Source organism: Colobus angolensis, unplaced genomic scaffold, assembly GCF_000951035.1.
Source record: "Colobus angolensis palliatus isolate OR3802 unplaced genomic scaffold, Cang.pa_1.0 Scaffold269, whole genome shotgun sequence".
NCBI lineage: Eukaryota > Metazoa > Chordata > Mammalia > Primates > Cercopithecidae > Colobus > Colobus angolensis.
In genome coordinates this window covers 1,848,760-1,871,623 of record NW_012115921.1, presented here as the reverse complement: position 1 = coordinate 1,871,623, position 22,864 = coordinate 1,848,760, and the positions used below count along the sequence as shown (strand labels likewise).

The following is a 22,864-nucleotide window of genomic DNA, read 5'->3' as shown; positions in this document are numbered from 1 at the left end:
CACAAATGGGAAACTTGGGACTTGCAAGTTGAATATGGCTTTCATCTTAGTTCTATCTTTGAACAAATTTCTTTAGATCAGCTTCTATTGTATTAAAATGAGTAAATCAATACATATACCCAAAAGTCTGATTTTCTGGTGTTGTGCTTTTGCTTTTGCTTTATCCATTTCTTCTGAGATGATATTCTTAATGAAGGAGAAGGAAGAACAGGTGCCAGGTTACAATACTGAAGTTCCAAGCAGATTGTTCTAGGATAGAATGGAATAGAAGCACTGGTGCCAGTGTCAGTAATGTGTGTATATAGCATGTTTTGACTAAGACTTTTATCCTGAGGAAATTTTGATTATTATTGGGAAATTATAATTAGACTTAGGCCAATATTGATGAATTCTTTGGGGAAATATTTTCTGGAGGAACTCCTTAAGCAATATTTTAATATAGCTTAATTAATTTCCATTTTCTCCATTTTTGTTTTTATTCTACTGCAATTGTTTTTATTGAGAGTTTGTCAATATATATCAGACTGTTAATTTAAAATGGTTGCATTTTGTAGTATGTATCTGTAACTAAAAAAGAGTAAGTTAATTAAATAAAAAATGGATATAAATACACTGGGTAACTGTCATAGGATCCAAAAAATGCATGTATTGAGCTGACTAAAGAAATTTTACAGGTATAAAACTTGAGTCTGAAAAATCTTTTGTACAGGTACCCAACAGCATTAAATATGTTTTAAAAAGGGATTTACATGTTTCATTCAAAAATAACTGCAGTAAATCAAGAGTCCTGTGGCCACCAGGAGACCTTATGTAACACCATTCTTCATTGTTAATAACATAGTTGTCTAGAACAGTAATAGTTTTCTTCTCTACACTGTATTATTCAGACCAGCTCAGTAATCTCAACTCTTATGTTCAGGTTGGAGTGCTATTCTGAGAAGCATGCACGTGCTCATACTGGTATATATTTTACATGCACATTAACTTAAATTCTTCCCCACAAGAGCTCTAAGAGTTAGGTAATAGTATCTTCATTTTTTGTATGGGGAAAAATGAAGCACAGAGAAGTAATGTAATTTTCCCAGGGTAAAGAAAAGGTGAAACTGGACTAGAGTATAGGTAATCTGGATCCTGAGTCCATGTCCTTAACCCTGTTTCATATGTATATAAAACCTCACATGATAGGTCACAATCAAAATGCAGATAAATGTTAATTTCTCAGTTTTGACAACTCCTGGGCTCAAGCAGTCTTCCTGCCTCAGACTCCCAAATTGCTGGGATTATAGTAGCATGCCCCTATGCCTGACTAACATCCTGCTTTTAATTCCTTTGGAAATATACCCAGAAGTGGGATTGTTGGAATATATGATAGTTCTATTTTTAATTTTTTGAGAAGCCTTCATACTCCATACCTCCATATTCCATATTTTCCATAGCAGGCCCACCATTTGACATTCCTACCAACAGTGCACAAGAGTTTCAATTGAGTCTCGAGTAGCTGGGACTACAGGTTTGTACCACCATTTGCAGCTAATTTTTGTAGAGATGGGGTCTCAATACGTTGCCCAGGCTGGTCTCAAACTTCTCGCCTCCTCACTCCTGGGCCTCCTAAATCCCTGGGATTACAGGTGTGAGCCAGCGCACCTTGCTTTACTTTTTGCTTAAAATTTTCTGACTAAAACTCCTTTTTATAGACAGATATACTTTGTTTTATTCTTTGCTTGTTATTTATTATTATTTATTTTGCCTTACAGATATTGTGGGTGGGTTTTTTTTTTTTTTTTTAAACAAATTGAAGATTTGTGGCAACCCAATGTTGAACAAGTCTGTCAGCTCCATTTTGCCAACAGCTTGGGCTCACTTTGTGTCTCTGTGTCGCATTTTGGTAATCCTCGCCAGTTTTCAAGCTTTTCCATTATATGTATTTTGGTGATACGTGATCAGTGATCTTTGATATTAGTGTTTTGTTTTGGCATGTCACGAACTACCATGAAAGTGGCAAATTTAATCCATAAATGAATTATGTATTCTGACTGTACCACTGACCAGCCATTCCATCATCTCTCTTCCTCTCCTCAGGCCTGTCTATTCCCTGAGGCACGCTAGTATTGAAATTAGGTTAGTTGATGACTTTACGATGGCCTTTAAGTGGTCAAGTGAAAGGAAGAGTTGCATGTCTCTCACTTCAAATCATAATCTAGAAATGATTACATTTAGTGAGGAAGACATGTCAAAAGCCAAGATAAGCCAAAAGCTAGGCCTCTTGTACCAAACAGCCAAGTTGTGAATGCAAATGATAAGAAAATGAGACAGCATTATTACTGATATGGAGTCTGAGTGGCTTGGATAGATGAAATTAGCCACACCATTTTCTTAAGACAAAGCCTAATCCTGAGCACAAGGCCCCAACTCTCTTCAATTCTGTGTAGGCTGAGAAAGTTGAGAAAGCTGCAAAAGAAGTTTGAAGCTGGAGGTTGGTTCATGAGGTTTAAGGAAAGAAGCTGTCTCTATAATGTGAAAGTGCAAGGTGAAGCAGCAAGTGCTTATGTAGAAGCTGCTGAAGTTATGCAGAAGATCTAGCTAAGATGATGAGGGCAGCCACACTACAACCACAATGTAGACGAAACAGGCTCTATTGGAAGAAGATGCCATCTAGGATTTTCATAGCTGGAAAGCAGAAGTAAATGCTTGACTTCAAAGCTTCAAAGAACAGGCTTACTGTCTTTTTAGCAGCTAATGCTGCTCGTGACTTCAAATTAAAACTATTTCTCATTTACTATTCTGAAAATTCCAGTGCCTTTAAGAATTATGCTACATCTACTATCTGCTCTCTAAATGGAACAACAATGCCTGGATGACAGCACATCTATTTATACCATGGTTTATTGAATATTTTAAGTGCACTGTTGAGACCTACTGCTCATAAAAATATTCCTCTCAAAATATTACTGCTCATTGACAGTGCACCTGGTAACATAAGAGCTCTGATGGACGTGTATAGGGAGATCAATGTTGTTTTCATGCCTGCTAACACAGCATCTATTCTGCAGCCCATGGATCAAGAGTCATTTTGACTTTCAAGTTTTACTATTTAAGAAATACATTTCATAAGCCTGTGGCTGCCATAGATAGTGATTCCTCTGATTGAATCTGGGCAAATTAAACTGAAAGCCTTGTGGAAAGGATTCACCATTCTAGATGCCATTATAACATTCATAATTCATGGGAGAAGGTAAAAATATGAACCTATTAACCAGGAGCTTAGAAGAAGTTGATTCCAACCCTTATGGATGACCTTGAGGGATTCAAGACTTTAGTGGGGGAAAGGAACTGTAGATGTGGTAGAAATAGCAAAATAACTAGCATTAGAAGTAGAGCCTGAAGATGTGACTGAATTGCTACAATCTCACGATAAAACCTTTAACAGATGAAGATTTACTTCATATGGATAAGCAAAGAAAGTGGTTTATTGAAATGGAATCTACTTTTGGAGAAGATGCTGTGAATTTTGTTGAAATGACAAAGGATTTAGGATATTACATCAATTTAGTTGATAAAGCAGCAGCAGGGTTTGAGAGGAATGATTTCAATTTTTGAGAGAAGTTGTGCTGTAGGTAAAATGCCATCAAACAGCATTGCATGCTGTGGATAAATTTTTTGTGAAGGAAAGTGTCAATCGATATGGCACACTTCACTGTTGTCTTATTTTCAGTAATTGCCGCAGCCACCACCCTGATCAGTTAGCAGCCATCAACATCGAAGCAAGACATTCTACCAGCAAAAAGATTAAAACTGGCTAAAGCCTCACATGATTGTTAGCAGTTTTTAGCAATAAAGCATTTTTAAATTAAAGCATGTACATATTTTAGACATAATGCTGTTGCACACTTAATAGACTATAGTGTAAACATAACTTTTATATGCACTGAGAAACCAAAAGATTTGTGTGACTCACATTATTGCAATATTCACTTTATTGCTGTGGACTGGAACCAAACCTTCAGTATCTCCCAAGTATGACTGTAATTGTTTCCAGATCCTCTACTACTTTGAAAGAACTCTATCTATCAAAGTGCCTCTTAGAGTAGTGTGGTCTCATTTAGGTTCTTTTCTTATGAGGAATACACACCAATTCTAGCTTCATGTAAAAGGAAGAAGTATTGTCAGAATGCCTCAGACATTTGCTGACAGATGCTACAGTGCTGCCACAGTTTACTAGAGGTAGAATCTGGAAAAGAGTATTTTTTCAGGAAAAGTGAGATGAGGATAAAGATTTGTAAATAAAGACGTTTATTGTAGTATTATTTATAATAGTGAGAAACTAGAAAACGTATGTTCAACAACATCAAAGGCCCTTTGTAAAATATTAGCTAATAACCCAGTATATAAAGTTAGGTTTAGTGTGGTATTCATTCTGTAGGAAAAACATATGTATTTATGCAAGAAAACCTAGGAATAAATGGATAGTCCAAAATGTTGATAATAATTGTCTCCAAGTGTGGGATTATGGGTGATTTCTTCTTTATATTTTTATGTATTTAAAATTCTTTCTGCACTTAACATTACTTTTATAATTAGTAAGAGTTAATGTGATTGGGCTGGGTGCGGTGGCTTACACTATAATCCTAGCACTTTGGGATTCTGAGGTGGGTGGATTGCTTGAGTCTGGGAGGTCAAGTTCAAGACAAACTTGGGCAATGTGGCGAAACCCTGTCTCTACAAAAAAATATGAAAATTAGCTGGTTGAGGTGGTCTGCACCTGTAGTCCCAGCTACTTGGAGGCTGAGGTAGGAGGATCGCTTGAGTCTGGGAGGTCAAGGCTGCAGTGAGCCATGATTTTGCCACTGTACTCCAGTCTAGGCAACAGAGGGAGACCCTGTCCAAAAAAAAAATTAATATGATAAATATTTCTTGAACCTAAAATACATTAGGTATGGTTTTCAGAGCTGAATAAACAATATAGGGACATGGTTAAACATGATAGAATAAGTACATTAATTTATCTCTTTAAAAAGAAGGGAGGAATAAACTTAACAATTTCAGTCAGTGCCAATGAATTTATTAAAGTAAACATTTTACTTAGTATAGACTATCTGCCAGGAATTCAGTATGCCAGGTGCTTGGGGAAACAAGTTGGTTACTGAAAGAAAGCAAGCTTGCTGTCATTTCTTCCAGAAAGTTTTGTATGGTCTTTCTATCACTGATTGAGCTTACCCCATAACATAACTGAAATTATCGGTTCATTTGTTTGTTTCCCTAAATTGATTATGAGTCTCTTTAGGGTAGGGACTATGTCTTTTTCATTTGTGTACCTCCACCACCTAGCAATTTGTTTCATTAACTCTGCTTGGGATGTCGTAAGTGATGATGCTTGAGGTAGATTTTGAAGAATGAGTGACTATGATAAAAAGTTGGTTTAGTCTTAACAAAATCCTTCATTCCCCTATGACAAGAGACCGATAAGTTACCGTACTGTAGCAATTATTAATTTTAATTGAGAATATTTTTATTTTGTCTTTTTCAAATGGATTTTGGTTAGACCTCATTTCAGAATACAGTTCTGAGTTGGTCAGTAAAGTGAATGTCAGGAAAGTGAACTTTCCATTTACATTTTAAACATAGAAATTTGGTCATAAATTGGTTGCAGTTTAGGTGAGGGGCAAGGGAGAAGCTGCATTCATAGAGATGAGGTTGAGAAATCATAGTGGATGATTTTTAAAGTACATTAACAAAATGAATTCGTTGTGCAGACTTCCTCAAGTTAGATATGCAAAACAAATAATCAGAATATTGTTGCCTTCATTTCATATGAACTAGGACAACATGTAGAAATATGCAAGCAACATGAAGATCTTAAAAAACTGTAGCAAGAATTAGTTTAGATTTAACATGTACCTTCCAGCCCCAATTTACTCACAAATTACATCCCCAAAGTTCAGTGATAAGTTGATTCCTTCTTCGTTGTCACAGGATAATTTTATAACAATAGTGATAGACATCTGTGGTTTTCAACCCAGGGAACATTTGGTAACGTCTGGGGACATTTTTCGTTGTAACAACTTGGTGGTAGGGGGTGCTACTGGAATCTAGGAATTGAGACTAGGAATACTGCTAAACATCCTACAAGGCACAGGACAATCCCCATCCCCGCAAAGAAGTATCCATCCCCAAATGTCAGTAGTGCTGATGTTGGGAAATCCTGCCTAAACAATGGTCAGGTTCCCAGGCCAGCCTCAAAAACTTTAACCAGTAGCAGTACTTGTAGCCCATAACTGAAACTTAGTGCTAGTGGTGCCGTTTCGTTTGTTACTTAAAATTATTTCATCTCCATAGAAAAGTTCTTGTTAAATTTCAATTTGGGATTAATTTCCTTATTGGGGCCAAAGGGTGGTTACTCCCATAATGTGGTAGAGACTCTAGATTTCAGTGCCTCTGGCTAGTGTTTTTTGGCTTTTCATATGTATCAGTCAATCTTATAGAATAGTGGCCGGGTGCAGTGGCTCACACCTGTAATCCCAGCACTTTCGGAGGCCAGGGCAGGTGGACCACTTGAGGTCAGGAGTTCAAGACCAGTCTGGCCAACATAGTGAAACCCCGTCTCTACTAAAAATACAAAAATTAGCTGGGCATGGTGGTGGGTGCCTGTAATCCCAGCTACTCAGGAGGCTAAGCCAGGAGAATCGCTTGAACTCGGGAGGCAGAGGTTTCAGTGAGCCAAGATCATACGACTGCACTCCAGCCTAGGCAACAGAGCAAGACTCTGCCTCAAAAAAAAAAAAAAAAAAGGTTCATAGACTAGAGATTGCCTGTTATTTCAGAACCCTCACGGATACTAAAATCCATGGATGCTCAAGTTCCTTATATAAAATGGTGTGGTATTTGCATGTAACCTACGCATATTTTCCTATATACTCTAAATAATTTATTGATTACTTATAATACCTAATACAATGAATATGGTGTAGAAATATTTGTTATACTGTATTTTTAAGATTTGCATTTTTAAATTGTTGCATTGTTAATTTTATTTTTTTCATCCCAAATATTTTCATTTCATGGTTGGGTGTCTCCTGCAGATGCAAAACCCATGGATATGGAGGTCCGACTGTGTAATGTTTAGATGATGCATACTTACATGTTTTTTAAAACTTGAAAATGTTTAATCAGTTTATTAACTTATTTACCAAATATTCATTTAGAAATAAGTAAGAGTAGAATGAGTATTTGTATTTTTTAGTATCCCATAACTGATTCACTTTGGTTTTATTAACAGGGTCAGGAGAAGGTCTAGGGAAAATAATCCAGAGATTTCCACAGAAGGACTGGGATGATACACCTTTTCCACAGGGAATTGAGTTGGTAAGTGGTGGTTGTATTTTTGCATGTTTACAATGTTATTTTTCTTTTTTGTCACATTGATTTTTACATTTATGTTACATTTGCTGTTAAGTAATTTGATAATTTAATTGTAAGTATTACAGTACTAGAAATAATTATCTTCCCTCCTAGTCCCTCAAGTACAGTCATCTTTGAATATATTAATTCTAGAATGCCTATTTTGCTCTTCTTTTTCTCATTTAAATTTGTAATATTAAAGATGAAATTGATGATTTTCATATACTCAGAAGCAGAAAAATTCCACTGATTCTTTAGTAAAAGTCGTAGCCCAGTAACTTCAGGGATACACATATGTATTTTTTTTCCTGAAAATGTCCAGGTTATTGTCTTAGTAAAAACGAAACAAAAAAACACAGATAAATAAAATACCAAAAGTTTGTTTAATGTTAACCAGTCATGGTTTGAATTTGATCTTAAAATCACAAATTAGATTTCTTTTGTTTTTAGCTACAAGGTCTGAAGGTTATTTTATAATAGTGCAGTTCAGCTCCTTTTGTTGTTGTTGTTGTGGTTAGCCATTTTAAAGGAATTTATTAATTGAATATAATTTATGCTGCCCAAGATATTCTATCTAGTGGTGGATCCATGGTAGTAAAATGAGGGACTAGAAAGGTGATTACTAAAGTACTTTGCAATATATGTCTGTGAAGTTTGGTTCTCTGAATTTCCTGCGGGGTGTGTGTGTACTTATTTATATTGTGTTTATGGATACGCACACACACACATAGAAGCAGTGTCTTCAAGGCAGTCCTGTTGAGAGGACATTTGGTATAATATGATACTTAAGAGTGCAGGCTCTGGAGCAGAGTGCCTAGGTTAAAATCTCAGCTGCATGGTATGACTTTTGACAAGTTACTCAACTACTTTGAGCCAGCAGAATACTTATCTATAAAATGAGAATAATTGTTACATCAATCTCATAGGTTGTTGTAAAGATAAAGTGGAAAAAATACACATAAAATGCTTAGAACAATGTCTTCCATAAATGAGTTGTCCGGTTGTTTAATTAGTATTGTTGCTGTTTGTTCAGCATCTTCCGCACCTTACCCACAGGAACAATTGTTCATTCTCTTGTTGGCATGGATCGGAAATATCTCTTAGATATTTTGTATTGAAAATTTTAAATTTTCTCATCCTAGCTAATAGCTGTCCAATTTTGCTTCACTGAAAATTAAAGACACGTTGTTAAGTCCTTAGTTTTGATTGTTATAACTCAGCCATGTAGAGAAAGCTGAGGGTTCTGTAGGCCTACAGAGGGGGTAAATCTTGAATTTTGGCATTAAAAATGGGGAAGGAATGTGAGGATCCAAAGAAAATGGCTTTTTGGAGAGCCTTTGTATTCCTTTCTCTTTTTCCCCATATGCCTGCAAATACCAGTACTTGGCCTTACAGTGTGAATAACCAGGCATTTGTTCTATAAAAGCTTTTAAACCCTGTTTCAGTGTCCCTTTTAGTGTGATTGAGGGGAAATTTTTGGTGCTGGGGACCTGTTAGAACTTTTTGTGGGTTCCTACCTCCATTCACATCAAAGTGGGAGAGATATAAACTATTCCAACTTAACAGTATGAGCAGTGATTCACCTTCAGAGTTTCAAGAACAGCAGACATCATAGAGGGAGAGAGAAATCATGGATTGGCATAGCTATTTAGCTAGGACAGAGAAAGGATAATATTGTTTTGAAAGCCAAGAGAATAGATACCTATGATGCCTCTCTTGTTTCTCCAGTAGCAAGGGAGAGAAACATACTGATTTTACTACTTAGTAAATGGATATTTTCTCTTTGTATGACAGACACTGCCATGTTCAAGTGCTGTAAATGTCTCTCCAATAAGTGGAGTCTTGTGCTGCTAGAATAGTGAAATGAAGGTGCTTAAGAGGTAGACAGAACTTTTCTTCCCTAAGATTTTCCTAGATGACATCTTGGCATATTCTTAACATAACATTTCAAGATTCGTTGGGCTAGATTAAAGAGTAATCTGTTGGATTATGTCAGAAATTTTCTTTTTCCTTTTCCTTTTTCCATAATGGATCACAATTTCAATTCTGTAATGTCTATGATGTTGTCAAGTACAAAATAAATTTATCTTATATCTATCAAAGTACATTTTTTTTCTGTCTCTCAACTTTTCCTATTTTTAATATCTCACAAAAACATACAATTATCAAGAACAGGAAATGAACGCTAGTATAATATTACTAACTAGACTATCTACCTTACTCAAACTTTTTCTATCAAAGTACATTTTTAAAACAGAATAAATCACTATTAATTTTTTGTCTAGTCTTTATTGCCGTATTTTTGCATATGTTTAGAGAGTGTGAATAGTCTGTATATGAATAGCAATAACCTGAATAATTGTGATGCCTTATGTGATCTGGAGTAACCCTGCGGCTTCAAGACCAAAGATACATGGACTACAATTTTAGTCTAACTGAAGGTGATCTGGCTTAGTCCTTAAGTGGTTTGTTGTTTCTGGTGTAGTCATGACCCTTTTCTGATGATTTATGGGAAAAATTCTTACCCCTTCCACAATGGTGGAACAACGTTAGCATATAACATTCATGTTAATATCTGACAGTTGTATAGGGTTAATAAATTATGATGAACTCATGTACATAATGGTAGTAGTATATTAATTCACAAATAAGTAAACAGAGGCTTAGGAAGTTTAGATAACTTTATGGAGATCTAACAGCAAGGATACAGCAGAGCTAGGATTCAAACCCTGATCTTCTGACTCTTAGTGTCAGCCAAGATCTGAGAGATTTCTGGGAGTGACACTTTTAGCTGTGGTTAGCATTTTAGTGTAAATGGTTAGTATTTTAGTATAAATGCAGAATCTGAAAACAGAATTCTATGATTTGGAAGAACTAAGGTTGAGAAATGTTAAGAGAAGGCTGTGTTATTGAATAGGGACCAGCTTTATTATTTATTTTATCTGAGAACCCACATGGGTTCAGAATATAATATTATATTCAAATTATTTTCTATTGCCACTTCTCCTTCCCAGGGAGTTCTAAATGTATTTAAATTCTAAATGAAAAATAGATATGTTCAGCCTTACAACTGGTGGGAAAGGATTTTAGGCATTCATTCACTAATTAATCAAATTCCAAATTTAATTTAGAGGATGCCGAATTTCTTTTTCCATTTTTACATAAAGAAATTGCCTTCTATTTTTCTATTGAAAAATGGTGAACTTTAATTCGGATGGATTTTAAAAATAGAAATACGAAAGTAAGCCAAACTGAACATAATGACTACTTTTCCAGTTCTGGGATATTTTTCTTTCTCTTGTGCTTTTTAGGCATACATGAAAACCACAGACAGTCATATAAATAAAGTTGCAGTTAATTTTAGTAACAGCATTTCAAAGAAAATTAAATTGGTTTTCAGAGGCATTCTATGGTTAACAATCTATTCCTGATTATAGGAACAATATTTTTATTGGCTAGATCAGAGACATTTAAACAGCTTAAAGAATTAAAGAAAAATAGTATTGTTTTGACCTTAGCTCCTTTTTTTTTTTTTTTTTAGACAGAGTTTCACTCTTGTTGCCCAGGGTGGAGTGCAGTGGCACAATCTTGGCTCACTGCAGCTTCCGCCTCCCAGGTTCAAGCAATTCTCCTGCCTCAGCCTCCCAAGTAGCTGGGATTACAGGCGTGTGCCACCACACCCGGCTAATTTTGTATTTTTAGTAGAGACACGGTTTCACCATGTTGGTCAGGCTGGTCTCGAACTCCTGACCTCAGGTGATCCCCCTGCCTTGGCCACCCAGAGTACTGGGATTAAGGGTATGAACCAACACACCCAGCGGACCTTAGCTCCTTTTTAAGATGCCTTGTCTTAGGAGTGAATCTTTTTATATCATGATTCAGAAAATATGCAACAATCTCAATAGGGTATGCCTGTACTAAGGTTTTTGTTAGATGTACCTGATTTTTTTAGAATACTAAAGTACTGTGATAAATAAATTTTGTGGCTTGAAAAAGAGAAGCATTCAGTTAGAATATCTAATTTAATATTCTTAGGAAATTAGTTCTGTTATTTAAATTATACACTAGCGATTCGACTATCTGCAATGTGAATTAGGTCTTCTGTAAATGTAGATTGAGGAGAAGAGAGGAAAAAGAGCTTGTATTCCACATTGTGCAGGTGTAACATAGGAAAAGTGACTTTAATATGGGATGTTATTTGAGGGCAGAGGGTTAAATATAAGTACCATGTAGTGCTTTAATTCTTTAAGCTGTTTATAATGCAATACATGCAATAAATGGGTAGCAATCATCCATTTGACATAGATGTAAATACTGTTTGGTTAGGAAACTGAGTGTAGAAAAGATGGAAGAGACTTTTCCTTTTTGTAGAAGAATATGTTTGAAAGGAGAATGAGATGACAGAATCAGGGTTCACAAACATTTTAAAAGGCAGGAGTTATGGGATGTTTAAGAAAATGAAATATAATAAGTAAAACTTTAAGTTCTTGCATGTGAGTATATAAAGCTAGATTTATAAGTAATCATATCCAGCTAGAGAGGCTTGAGAAATACAAGAAGACAGATTTTAAAAAGTTTATAAAATATATGTATGGTAGATACTATAGAAAGCATCTGAAGCCTCTGTACTGAGGTAGGATGCAAGATAAAATACTCAGTTTTAAAGATGGTCCAAAGCTTGGTATAAACGGTGTGTGGAAGGACTCTTGATTTAGCATGGAGTTGAGGCTGAAAACTTAAGAATACTGCTATGAAGTATGAAGACATGGCTTTTAAAACATACTAAGAACTATAAAAAGGATTTTAAAAGTTATGTTCACAACAAAGCAAGTGGATATAAATGGGGGTTAAGCCAGTAAATGGTGGTTTGAGCTCATATTTTTGGTACCCACTTCCAGACTGTTGTCTCTTTGAAGTAATAAAACCACAGGGCAGGGAACCTGATGAAGTCTGGAAGGTACATTTGAGGTAGTAGATTCTTTTATCATCTCTGAGGAAGAGATCAGTTAATCTTAGTGTTATGGTTCTAATACACTTCTCCATACTCACTACAATGGTTTGTTTATTCTGTATTAGAACTAGTGTCTCTCAATTCTGCTTATTTTGCCAGTGCATTGATACCCTCAGTTATGCTAGAAAATCTTTCCCCTACAGTCACATACTTCACTACTGCTCTCGGAACCACTTTAGACAAAATTTTCTTGTCATGCTAGGGTTCTGCTCTACCTGTTGCTTTAAGACCAAAGAGAACTTCCTGAGGAAGATGTAGAGCTACATAGGCCTCATCCACTACGTCTGTGTATTGTTTGCAGACAGCCTGGACTTCATTACATGGTACCATACTGCTACTCATCTCTCATGTGCTTGTCTGTCCTATCACCCTTATGGCTTATTCTGTACTTCTTAAGTTCCAGTTCCTTTTTGCTACTATTCTATTTCTATTCATCCTATTTCCATTGTACCTATAATTTTAGCAAAAAAAAAAAAAAAAAAAAATTTCTTGACTTTATGTTTTAGCTCTTCATGTTTTAGCTACTATCCTATTTCTTCTTTATTATAAAATGTTTTCAGTGACTCTTCATTTGCTGTCCCAATTTCTCTAAGAGACTAATGTGGTTCAGTAGAAAGAATATGGGATTTGAAATTTAAAAGCCTTGAGGGAAGTTAATTTACTCTCTCTGATAATAGTATTTTTCCTACAGGATGTTATTAGGTGATCATCTGTTAATATTTTAATATTTGTAATGTTACAATTTCTTATTTACTCTCATTTCATACCTCTATCTCACCCACATTTCAGGGTGAGGTCAAGAGTTTGAGACCAGCTTGGTCAACATGGCAAAACCCCATCTCTACTAAAAAATACAAAAATTAGCTGGGTGCAGTGGCAGGTACATGTAATCCCAGCTACTTGGGAGGCTGAGGCAGGAGAATCCCTTGAACCAGGGAGGTGGAGGTTGCAGCGAGCTGAGATGCACCATTGTGCTCCACCCTGGGAGACACAGCAAGACTCCATCTCAAAAAAAAAATAAATAAATTATCGAAACAAACAATAGTGAAAACACAGCATACCAAAATCTATGGGATATAGTGAAAATAGTATTAAGAGGGAAGTTTGTAGCTATAGGTGCCTACCTCAAAAAAGAAGAAAAACTTCACATAAATAACCTAATGATGCATCTTAACTAGAAAGGCAAGAGCTAACCAAACCCAAGATTAGGAGAAGAAAAGAAACTAATAAAGGTCAGAGCAGAAATAAATTGAAATTAAGAAAACAATACAAAAGATCAACAAAGCAAAAAGTTGGTTTTTTGAAATGATAAACAAAATTGACAAACCTTTAGCCCGAGTAAGAAAAAAATAAAGACCCAAATAAATAAAAACAGAGATTAAAAATAAGACATTACAACCAATACTGCAGGTATTCAGAGGACCATTAGTGACTACTATAACCAACTATATGCCAATAAATTGGAAAACCTGGAAGAAATGGATGAATTCCCAGAGATTTACAACCTACCAAGATTGAGCAATGAAGAAATCCAAATCCTGAACAGACCAATAGCAAGTAACAAAATCAAAGCCATAATAAAAAGTCTCCCAGCAAAAGAAAGCCCAGGACCCAGTGGCTTGACTGCTGATTTCTATTAATATCAAGCTTTTAAAGAAGAACTAATTCAATTTCTACTCAAACTATTCCAAAAAATTGAGGAGAAGTGAATAGTTCCAAACTTTATTCTATGAGACTAGTATTACTGTGATACCAAAACCAGGCAAAGACACAGCAAAAAAGAAAACAATAGGCCAACTTCCCTGATGAACATTGATGCAGAAATCCTCTATAAAATTTTAGCAAACCAATTTTAACAACATGTTTAAAAGATCCTTCATCATGACCAAGTAGGATTTATCTCAGGGATGCAAGGATGGTTCAAGATACACACACTAATCAACGTGATACATTTTATCAATAGAATGTACAAAAACCATGTGATCATTTTAATTGATGCTGAAAAAGCATCTGATAAAATTCAGCATCCCTTTATGATAAAAACTGTTTAAAAACTGGGTATAGAAGGAACATATCTTAACACAATAAAAGCTATATACAACAGAGTCACAGCTAATATCATTCTGAATGGGGAAAAACTGAAAGCCTTTCCTCCAATATCTAGAAGATGACAAGGATGCCCACTTTTACCACTGTTATTCAAGATAGTACTGGGAGTTCTAGCTAGAGCAACCAGATAAGAGAAAGAAGTCTAGGGCATCCACATTGGAAAGGAGGAAGTCAAATTATCCTTCTTTGCAGATGATGTGATCTTATATTTGGAAAAATCTAAACACTTCACCAAAAAACTATTAGAACTGATAAACAAATTGAGTAAATCTGCAGGATACAAAATCAACATACAAAAATCAGTAGCATTTCTATATGCCAACAATTAACGATCTGAAAAAGAAATCAAGAAAGTAATCTCATTTACAGTAGCTACAGATAAAATATCAAGAAATTAACCAAAGAAGTGAAAGATCTCTACAATGAAAACTATAAGTCATTGATGGAAAAAAAAACTGAAGAGGACACAGAAAAAAGGAAAGATATTCCATGTTCATGGATTGGAAGAATCAGTGTTGTTAAAATGTTTATACACCTAAAGCAGTCTATAGATTCAATGCAGTCCTTGTCAAAATATCAATAACATTCTTTACAGAAATAGAGGAAACAATTCTAAAATTTACATGGAGGCAAAAAAGACCTAGAATAGCCAAAGCTATCCAGAGCTAAATAAATAAATAAATAAAAATAAAAAAAAAAAAACTGGAAGAATTACATTATCTGACTTCAAATAGTAACCAAAATAGCGTGGTACTGGCATAAAACCAGACACGCAAACCAATGGAACAGAATAGAGAATCCAGAGACAAATCTGTTTATCTACAGGGGACTCATTTCTGAAAAAGGTGCCAAGAACATACACTGGAGAAAAGACAGTCTCTTCAGTAAATGGTGCTGAAGAAACTGGATAGCCATATGCAGAAGAAAGAAACTAGACTCCTCTTTCTCACCTTAAAAAAATAAAATCAAATCAAAATTGATTAAAGACTTAAATGTAAGACTTCAAACTATGAAATTACTGCATGAAAACATGGGAAAAACTCTAAGACATTAGACTGGGCAAAGACTTCGTGAGTAATACCCCATAAACACAGACAACCAAAACAGAAATGAGCAAATAGGATCACATTAACTTAAAAAACTTCTATACAGCAAAGGAAACAATCGACATAAGTGAAGAGACAACCCACAGAATATATAAGGAGCTCAAACAACTGTGTAGTGAAAAAAATCTAATAATCTGATTAAAAGCTGGGCAAAAGATCTGAATAGACATTTCTGAAAGGAAGACATATGAATGTCTATTAAGATCTGAATAGACATTTCTCAAAGGAAGATATATGAAAGGAAGACATATGAAACAGTTATATGAAAAGGTGCTCAGCATCACTGATCATCAGAGAAATGCAGATCAAAACTATGAGATATCATCTCACCCCAGTTAAAATGGCTTATATCCAAAAGACAGGTAATAACAAATGCTGGCAAGGATGTGGAGAAAAGGGAACCCTCACACAGTGTTAGTGGGAATGTAAATTGGTAAAACCACTATGGAGAAGAGTTTGGAAGTTCCTCAAAAAACCGAAAATAGAGCTACCATATGATCTAGCAATCCCACTGCTAGTCATGTACCCAAAAGAAAGGAAATCAGTTTATCGAAGAGATAATCTGCACTCCCATGTTTATTGCAACACTATTCACAATGGCTAAGATTTGGAAGCAACCTAAGTGTCCATCAACAGACAAATGGATAAAAAAAATGTGACAATGCACAATGGAGTATTCTTTGGCCATAAGAAGAATGAGATTCTGTCATTTGCAACAACATGAAACTGGAAGTCATGTTGAATGAAATAAGCTAGGCTCAGAAAGACAGACTTCGCACATTCTCACTTATTTGTGGGAGCTAAAAATTAAAACAATTGATATCATGGAGATAGAGAAGAAGGATGGTTACTAGATGCCGGGAAGGGTAGTGTGGCAGGGGAGAGGAGGTAGTGGAGATGATTAATGGGCACAAAAATATACTTAAGCAGAATGAATAAGATTTAGTATTTTTTATAGCACAACAGGGTGACTACGGTGAACAATAATTTTTGTATATTTAAAAATAGCTAAAGGAGTATAATTGCATTTTTGTAACACAAAGGATCAATGCTTGAGGTGATGGATACCCCATTTACTGATTGTTATGCATTGTATGCCATATCAAAATATTTCATGTACCTGATACATGTATACACATGTGTACCCATAAAACTTAAAAATTCAAAAAAGATTTCATTAAGAGTACTAACAGCTTCAGGATTTTTCTCCAATTAAATGCTCTTCAAAAGAAAGAAAAACAGTACAATATTATGTACTTACTTTGGAAAGAGGATTAAACTGCTTTAAAACTTGTGTGAGAAAAGTGGTCAGTTGGTTTGTTTATTGTGATTTCCTTTACTTGAAGTTCACTGTCTTTTCCCTTATGCAGTATAACTGCTTTTCCTGAGACTTCTGCACTTTGATAAAAAGATGAGGTGGAACCCTGGATTGTTTTAAATATTTTACTTTCTGACAAGCCAAAGAAGCAGAAGAAGAGACATGTTCTTAGTTAAGAAGCAGCACAGGAAAGCCACCTGCTCAGAAATAATATCTTCCACTCATTCTATTAACTACAGATTCTTTTAGACTGATTCTGGCCTCTTTAAAATTTCTGGAAGATACATTTCAAATTCACATAAATATTTACCTGGATTAATATTGTTCTACCTGGGTATTATCTGTAATTTCATCTCGCATAGCAACCTGTTTCCTGTTGGTGACAGTGACATCTTTGAGTAGAATGACCATATGATGCTGATATTAGTAAAAGGGAAGAATTGTTTCTTGAACATGAAACAGGGGTAAGGGTGGAGTCTAGAAACTAGTAAGTTAGTTATAGATCACTCACAACTGGCTTGCAGGTACTTAGAGAAAAACAACCTTTTTTGGTCATTGCTCATTTATGCAGAATTTTGCTTTAAAATTTATAGCCTTTTTGAATATTTAGCAATGATAGATTCTAGTCTGTTAGTTTAATGATATCTATTTGGTACTTACTATGTGCCAGCAACTGAGATCAGGGTTGAAGATATAACTGTAAACCAGATAAAAGCTATCTTCTAAGAACTTAAATTTCTAGTGGAGAGAGACCAATATTAACCATAATAAGTTAGTAAATTATGTAGTATGTGATAATTGATAAGTACTCTAAAAAACAATAAAACAGCGATGGATGGAATGTGGCCTATTACTTTGTTTTTGTTTTTTGTGTTGATCCACAGTCTCACTCTGTTGCACAGGCTGGAGTGCAGTGGCACAATCTCTGCTCATCACAGCCTCCGCCTGTGGGGCTCAAGTGATTCTCCTGCCTCAGCCTCCCGAGTAGCTGGGATTACAGGCACATGCCACCATGTCCAGCTGATACTTGTAGTTTTAGTAGAGATGGGGTTTTGCCATGTTGGCCAGGCTGGTCTTGAACTCCTGACCTCAGGTGATCCGCCTTCCTCAGCCTCCCAAAGTGCTGGGATTACAGGCATGAGCCACCATGCTTGGCTGTGGCCTATTACTCTGTAAATAACCAAGGCAACCAGTTTTCTGCTGCTGTTTGCCAAGCAGAGTCTAAGGAAAGCAAATGATCTAGGTAAAATAACTTTTAGCATTTTTCATATTTCCTATATTATCAAGCAAATTGTAACTAGATTTTATTTATTCATTTGTTTGTTTATTTAGAAGACAGGGTGTGCCCCTGTTGCCCAGGCTGGAGTACAGTCTGTGGCCAGGGCTCACTGCAGCTTCGACCTCCTGAGCTCAAGTGATCCTCCCACCTCAGCCTTCCAAGTTGTTGGGCCTATAGGCATGATCCACCATGCCCAGCTAATTTTTTAATTTTTATTTTTGTAGAGACCAGGGTTCAGTATGTTGCTGAGGCTGGTCTGGAATTCTTGGGATTACAGACATGAGCCACCGTGCATGGCCTGTAACTAGACTTTTAATCTTAACAAATTACTGAAGAAAATATCTTTAATGTGAAGTATGTTGTGGGAAGTTATGTGAAGTTCATTAATGGTGGACATTAGTTTCTTGCCTTAAATTAACCATTATTTAATGTGTGACCTATTTGTATTTACGAAAATTTCAAAAATATTTGTATTTTATAGAAGGGCAGAGAAAAGAGTAGGGAAATATAGAGTCAGATATTTGCAGCTTATCATTAAGTACAAGTATAAAAATCTTGTGTATTTCTAAACTAATCCTGTAACTGAACAATTGCTTAACTGGTACTGAACTTTTCAATTAGTAGCCTTTTTTTTTTTTTTTTTTTTTGAGACAGAGTCTTGCTCTGTTGCCCAGGCTGGAGTACAGTGGCATGATTTTGGCTCACTGCAACCTGTGACTCGTGGGCTGAAGTGATTCTCCTGCCTCAGCTTCCCGAGTGGCTGTACAATACACTCGGCGTGCGCCACCATACCTGGCTTATTTTTGTATTTTTAGTAGAGATGGGTTTCGTCATGTTGGCCAACCTTGTCTTGAACTCCTGGCCTCAAGTGATCTTCCCCACCTCGGTCTCCAAAAGTGCTGGAATTACAGGAGTGAGCCACCGTGCCCAGCTAATTTGCAGCTTTTAAGGAAAAAATAATTCTATTACTTTCGATACCAGGGATTTTCCCCCTAATTATTAATACATCATTTTTGGATTTATTCTTTTAACACAATTCATAGACCTGTCATTTTTAGATTAATTTTTTTAGTGTCTAAATATAGAAGTATATAAACAAGGTTAATTTATCCTTTAAGATCACTAATGTTTTATGGTTTCTCTTGTGCCTCCTTTTTTTTCCCCCCCGCTTGACAGTTATTTGTATAAAAATCCTGACTGGTAGATTATAGTGCATCCTGTGGTTATTGATAGACATGTTTCTAGTAGTCCTTTCTATAATAGAGTATGACCTTCATTTAATACCTTCACTGGCATAGTGATGAAAATGTTATGAAGTCTTGGGGTTTAGAAAGCACCTTAAAGATTTCCTGGTCAAATTCTAACCTTCCTTTTACTGATTAAATAAGTTTGTATACAATACCCTTGTCAAATGATCATCTAATTTTAGTTTATATTAAATATTTGCTATGATTCATTCAGCCTTATGTATTTTCTTAGTGCCTATTATGTGCTAGTCAAGGTGTTGGGTGCTGGGAATATAGTGGTGAATAAAACCAATGTGGCAATGCCCTTATGAACTTGGTATTGTATGGTTTTTGCAGTGATTGTGAATTTCCTCTTGTATATATACTCACCTTCATTGATCCACATTATCTTCAAGAGTCTTGTTCTTTTCCATGAGTTTATAGGATCATTAACTTGACATATGCTAAAAGTACAGTTACTATGATTGGAAATACTGTGAGATCTTTTTCTTCTCAGAAGCCTATTTGCTAAATTTGTATTAAAATACATACATATTCAAATTACTTTTTCTTTTTTTTCTTTTTGAGACGGAGTCTCGCTCTGTCGCCCAGGCTGGAGTGCAGTGGCCGGATCTCAGCTCACTGCAAGCTCCGCCTCCCGGGTTCCCGCCATTCTCCTGCCTCAGCCTCCGAGTAGCTGGGACTACAGGCGCCCGCCACCTCGCCCGGCTAGTTTTTTTTGTATTTTTTAGTAGAGACGGGGTTTCACCGTGTTAGCTAGGATGGTCTCGATCTCCTGACCTCATGATCCGCCCGTCTCGGCCTCCCAAAGTGCTGGGATTACGGGCTTGAGCCACCGCGCCCGGCCTCAAATTACTTTTTCAAGAGTCGAAGGTCCTAATATGTATGGATGTGTCATTAAGTTATAAATATAGAACCCTTAACCTAATTCAAATTTCTAGAACTTAGGCAGGGCAGAATGTGGAGTATTTATCTCATTTAAGTACATTATACTAAGGGTGAGATTTTAGATACTATCTAGTTGAAGTGACTGACATGGAAATTTGGTTCTGTTTAGTGCTGGTACAGTGTACAGTGCTACAATGTACTGGTAGAATCTTAATGAAGTTGTCCTCTGCATTTCAAAAAGAAATTCAACTTCGACAAATCTTTGGACATCATTTTTGGCTAATTTTGCAACAGATCATATTGGAAACTGGCAACTAGTGCCAACTGTTGCTAATGGAGCCATGAGCTCTTGCTATTATTCTGGCAGTCATTTTTAGAGATGTTAGCTGTAGTGCTATTAGGGCATGAAAGCATGGCAAGGCATTGGATAATGTAAAGTTGATCTAATCCATATCACACTGGATTAATATCTGTGGCAAGCTTCAAATACTAATAGCAATGTATTATATCTTATAATCTCACATCACCTTAGCGCTTTGGATCATGTAGCTGTCCCTTGTCTGTGGAGGCAACAGCTCACCTAAAGACCAAAATCATTTATATAGTAAGTTACCCAGGCTGCTAGAAGAGGTATTTCTCCAGATTAAAAATAGAAAATAGGAGGGCCCAAGGTATAGGTCAGAATTAGCCATTGTTTATTTCTTTCTGCCTCTCAAGAGAAAGTACAGAAGACAGCACTTTCCACATCCTGTTGTAAAGGGAGCTGGGAAGCAAGGAATCCATTTGAGGGACCTTCAGAGTTGTTCCAAGGTTTTGGATGACTATCTGGTTTGGAATAGATTAGGATTTATTAATGCTGAGAGCAAATAAATTGTGGTAGTTTAGTGTGAAACTTGCTAAGAGATGCCCTGAGGCACTTGGCTTAGCCCTAAGTGTGTTGAGATATTGAGATCTCTGTGAGTAGTCTTGTGATTAGCCATGGTATGGTGTGTAGATAACATCCTCTATGTTGCATGTGAAAAAGGTTGGAGAGCACTGTACTTTATTGTATGCTATGGACTGTTTTTAGCTATTTGGTTATTCCCATTTGATAGTCTTTTTAGTCTTCAAACTGTCTCAGTGATACTCAGTGGAACCCAAGATAGATTAAAGGAAGCACCGTGCTCCTGTGACAGTTATATAAATTGGGATTTCGGTAATTGAACTAAGAGTGCCCCACTCCAAAGTGTAACTTATGTGTTAAAAGGTCACTTGATTCAGCTACTCTCCCTGCCTATAGATTCTATTAAATATTTCCAGTGCTAAAATCTTAAAGGCTGTGTGTTTCACATTTGAATAGGAAATGTGATTGATTTCTTTTAGTTTACTTTAAAGTTTTGCCTATCCAATTTGTGTTTGGTATATATCTAGAAGGGAGAGTTAATATGTAGGCTGGAATAATGGACTGAAATTAATAAAGTGAATTTTTATGAGGAAATGTAAAATATTTTATTATAATTATGTCCTATAAAATTATGATGTAAGACCTGCAGTTCATGTGAAAAAGACCTAGATGTTTTATTAATAAGACTGGCATGAGCTGTTAGCTTATAGAAAAGCTGATGCAGTTTTTGGCTGTGGAATATCCAAGATGGTGACAATAGGAGTGGGAATAGAGTATTTAATTTTGACAGGGTTTGGTTGAATGACTAATTGAATATGGGATGCACTGAGGGACCAAAAGTTATCTCACTGATTCAAATTTGGATAACTGGGAGAGAAACAGTACCTTGATAGAGTAGTGAGAAGGTAGAAATAATTGCAGCTTTGTCCAGCTTGACTCTCTAAATGAACTTAAGGTATAACACTGAGAAAGTAATTTGGTAAAGTGGTCAATATCATGGACTCTAGACCAGTCTTCTTGAGTTTTAGTTCTGGCTTCTCCACTTGGTAACACTGTGACCTTGGACAAATTATTTAAAGGCTCTGTACCTTTTTTTTTTATCAGTCTAATGGGGATAAACTTCATATACTAAATGTCAGGAACCATTTTAAGCACTTTATGTATATTAAGTCATTTGAGCCTTATGTATCTATTAAATGTTTCCAGTACTAAAATCTTAAAGGCTCTGCATTTCATTTGAATAGAAAATGTGATTGACTTCTTTTAAAGTGTTACTTATCAAATTTGTGTTTGGTATATATCTGGGAGACATATGTGGATCAAATGACTTGAAACACATAAAGTGCTTAAAATGGTTCCTGGTATATAGTAAGCATAAAAGTGAAAGCTGTTGCTATTCTTATTGTCATTTTTAGGGTACGTTTTCAAAAATAATACTGTGGTTTCAGTATAAAACCTAATGTTACCAAAAGGATTTCTTTCATTAGGAGCAGTGCTAGGAAACTTCATTTTCTTTCCTTACTTGCCACCTCTGCCCTCTCAAACGTGTAGATCCAAGGTGTGGAAAATCAGTTGTGCAATTTTAATTATTAAATCTTGTCATTATTGTGTATTTTAGGGATGTGAGA

At 35.8% G+C, this 22,864-nt stretch overlaps 1 protein-coding gene across 1 annotated transcript in view; it reads left to right on the top strand.

Annotated features, from left to right (window-relative positions):
* The window catches only part of SBF2 (SET binding factor 2), a 549,657-nt gene that overhangs the window by 93,756 nt on the left and 433,037 nt on the right, over window positions 1–22,864 (top strand). The window contains exon 2 of the mRNA XM_011947619.1: window positions 7,274–7,359. Within this exon, the coding sequence (XP_011803009.1) occupies window positions 7,274–7,359 (86 nt within the window). The remainder of the gene's footprint in view (window positions 1–7,273; window positions 7,360–22,864) is intronic.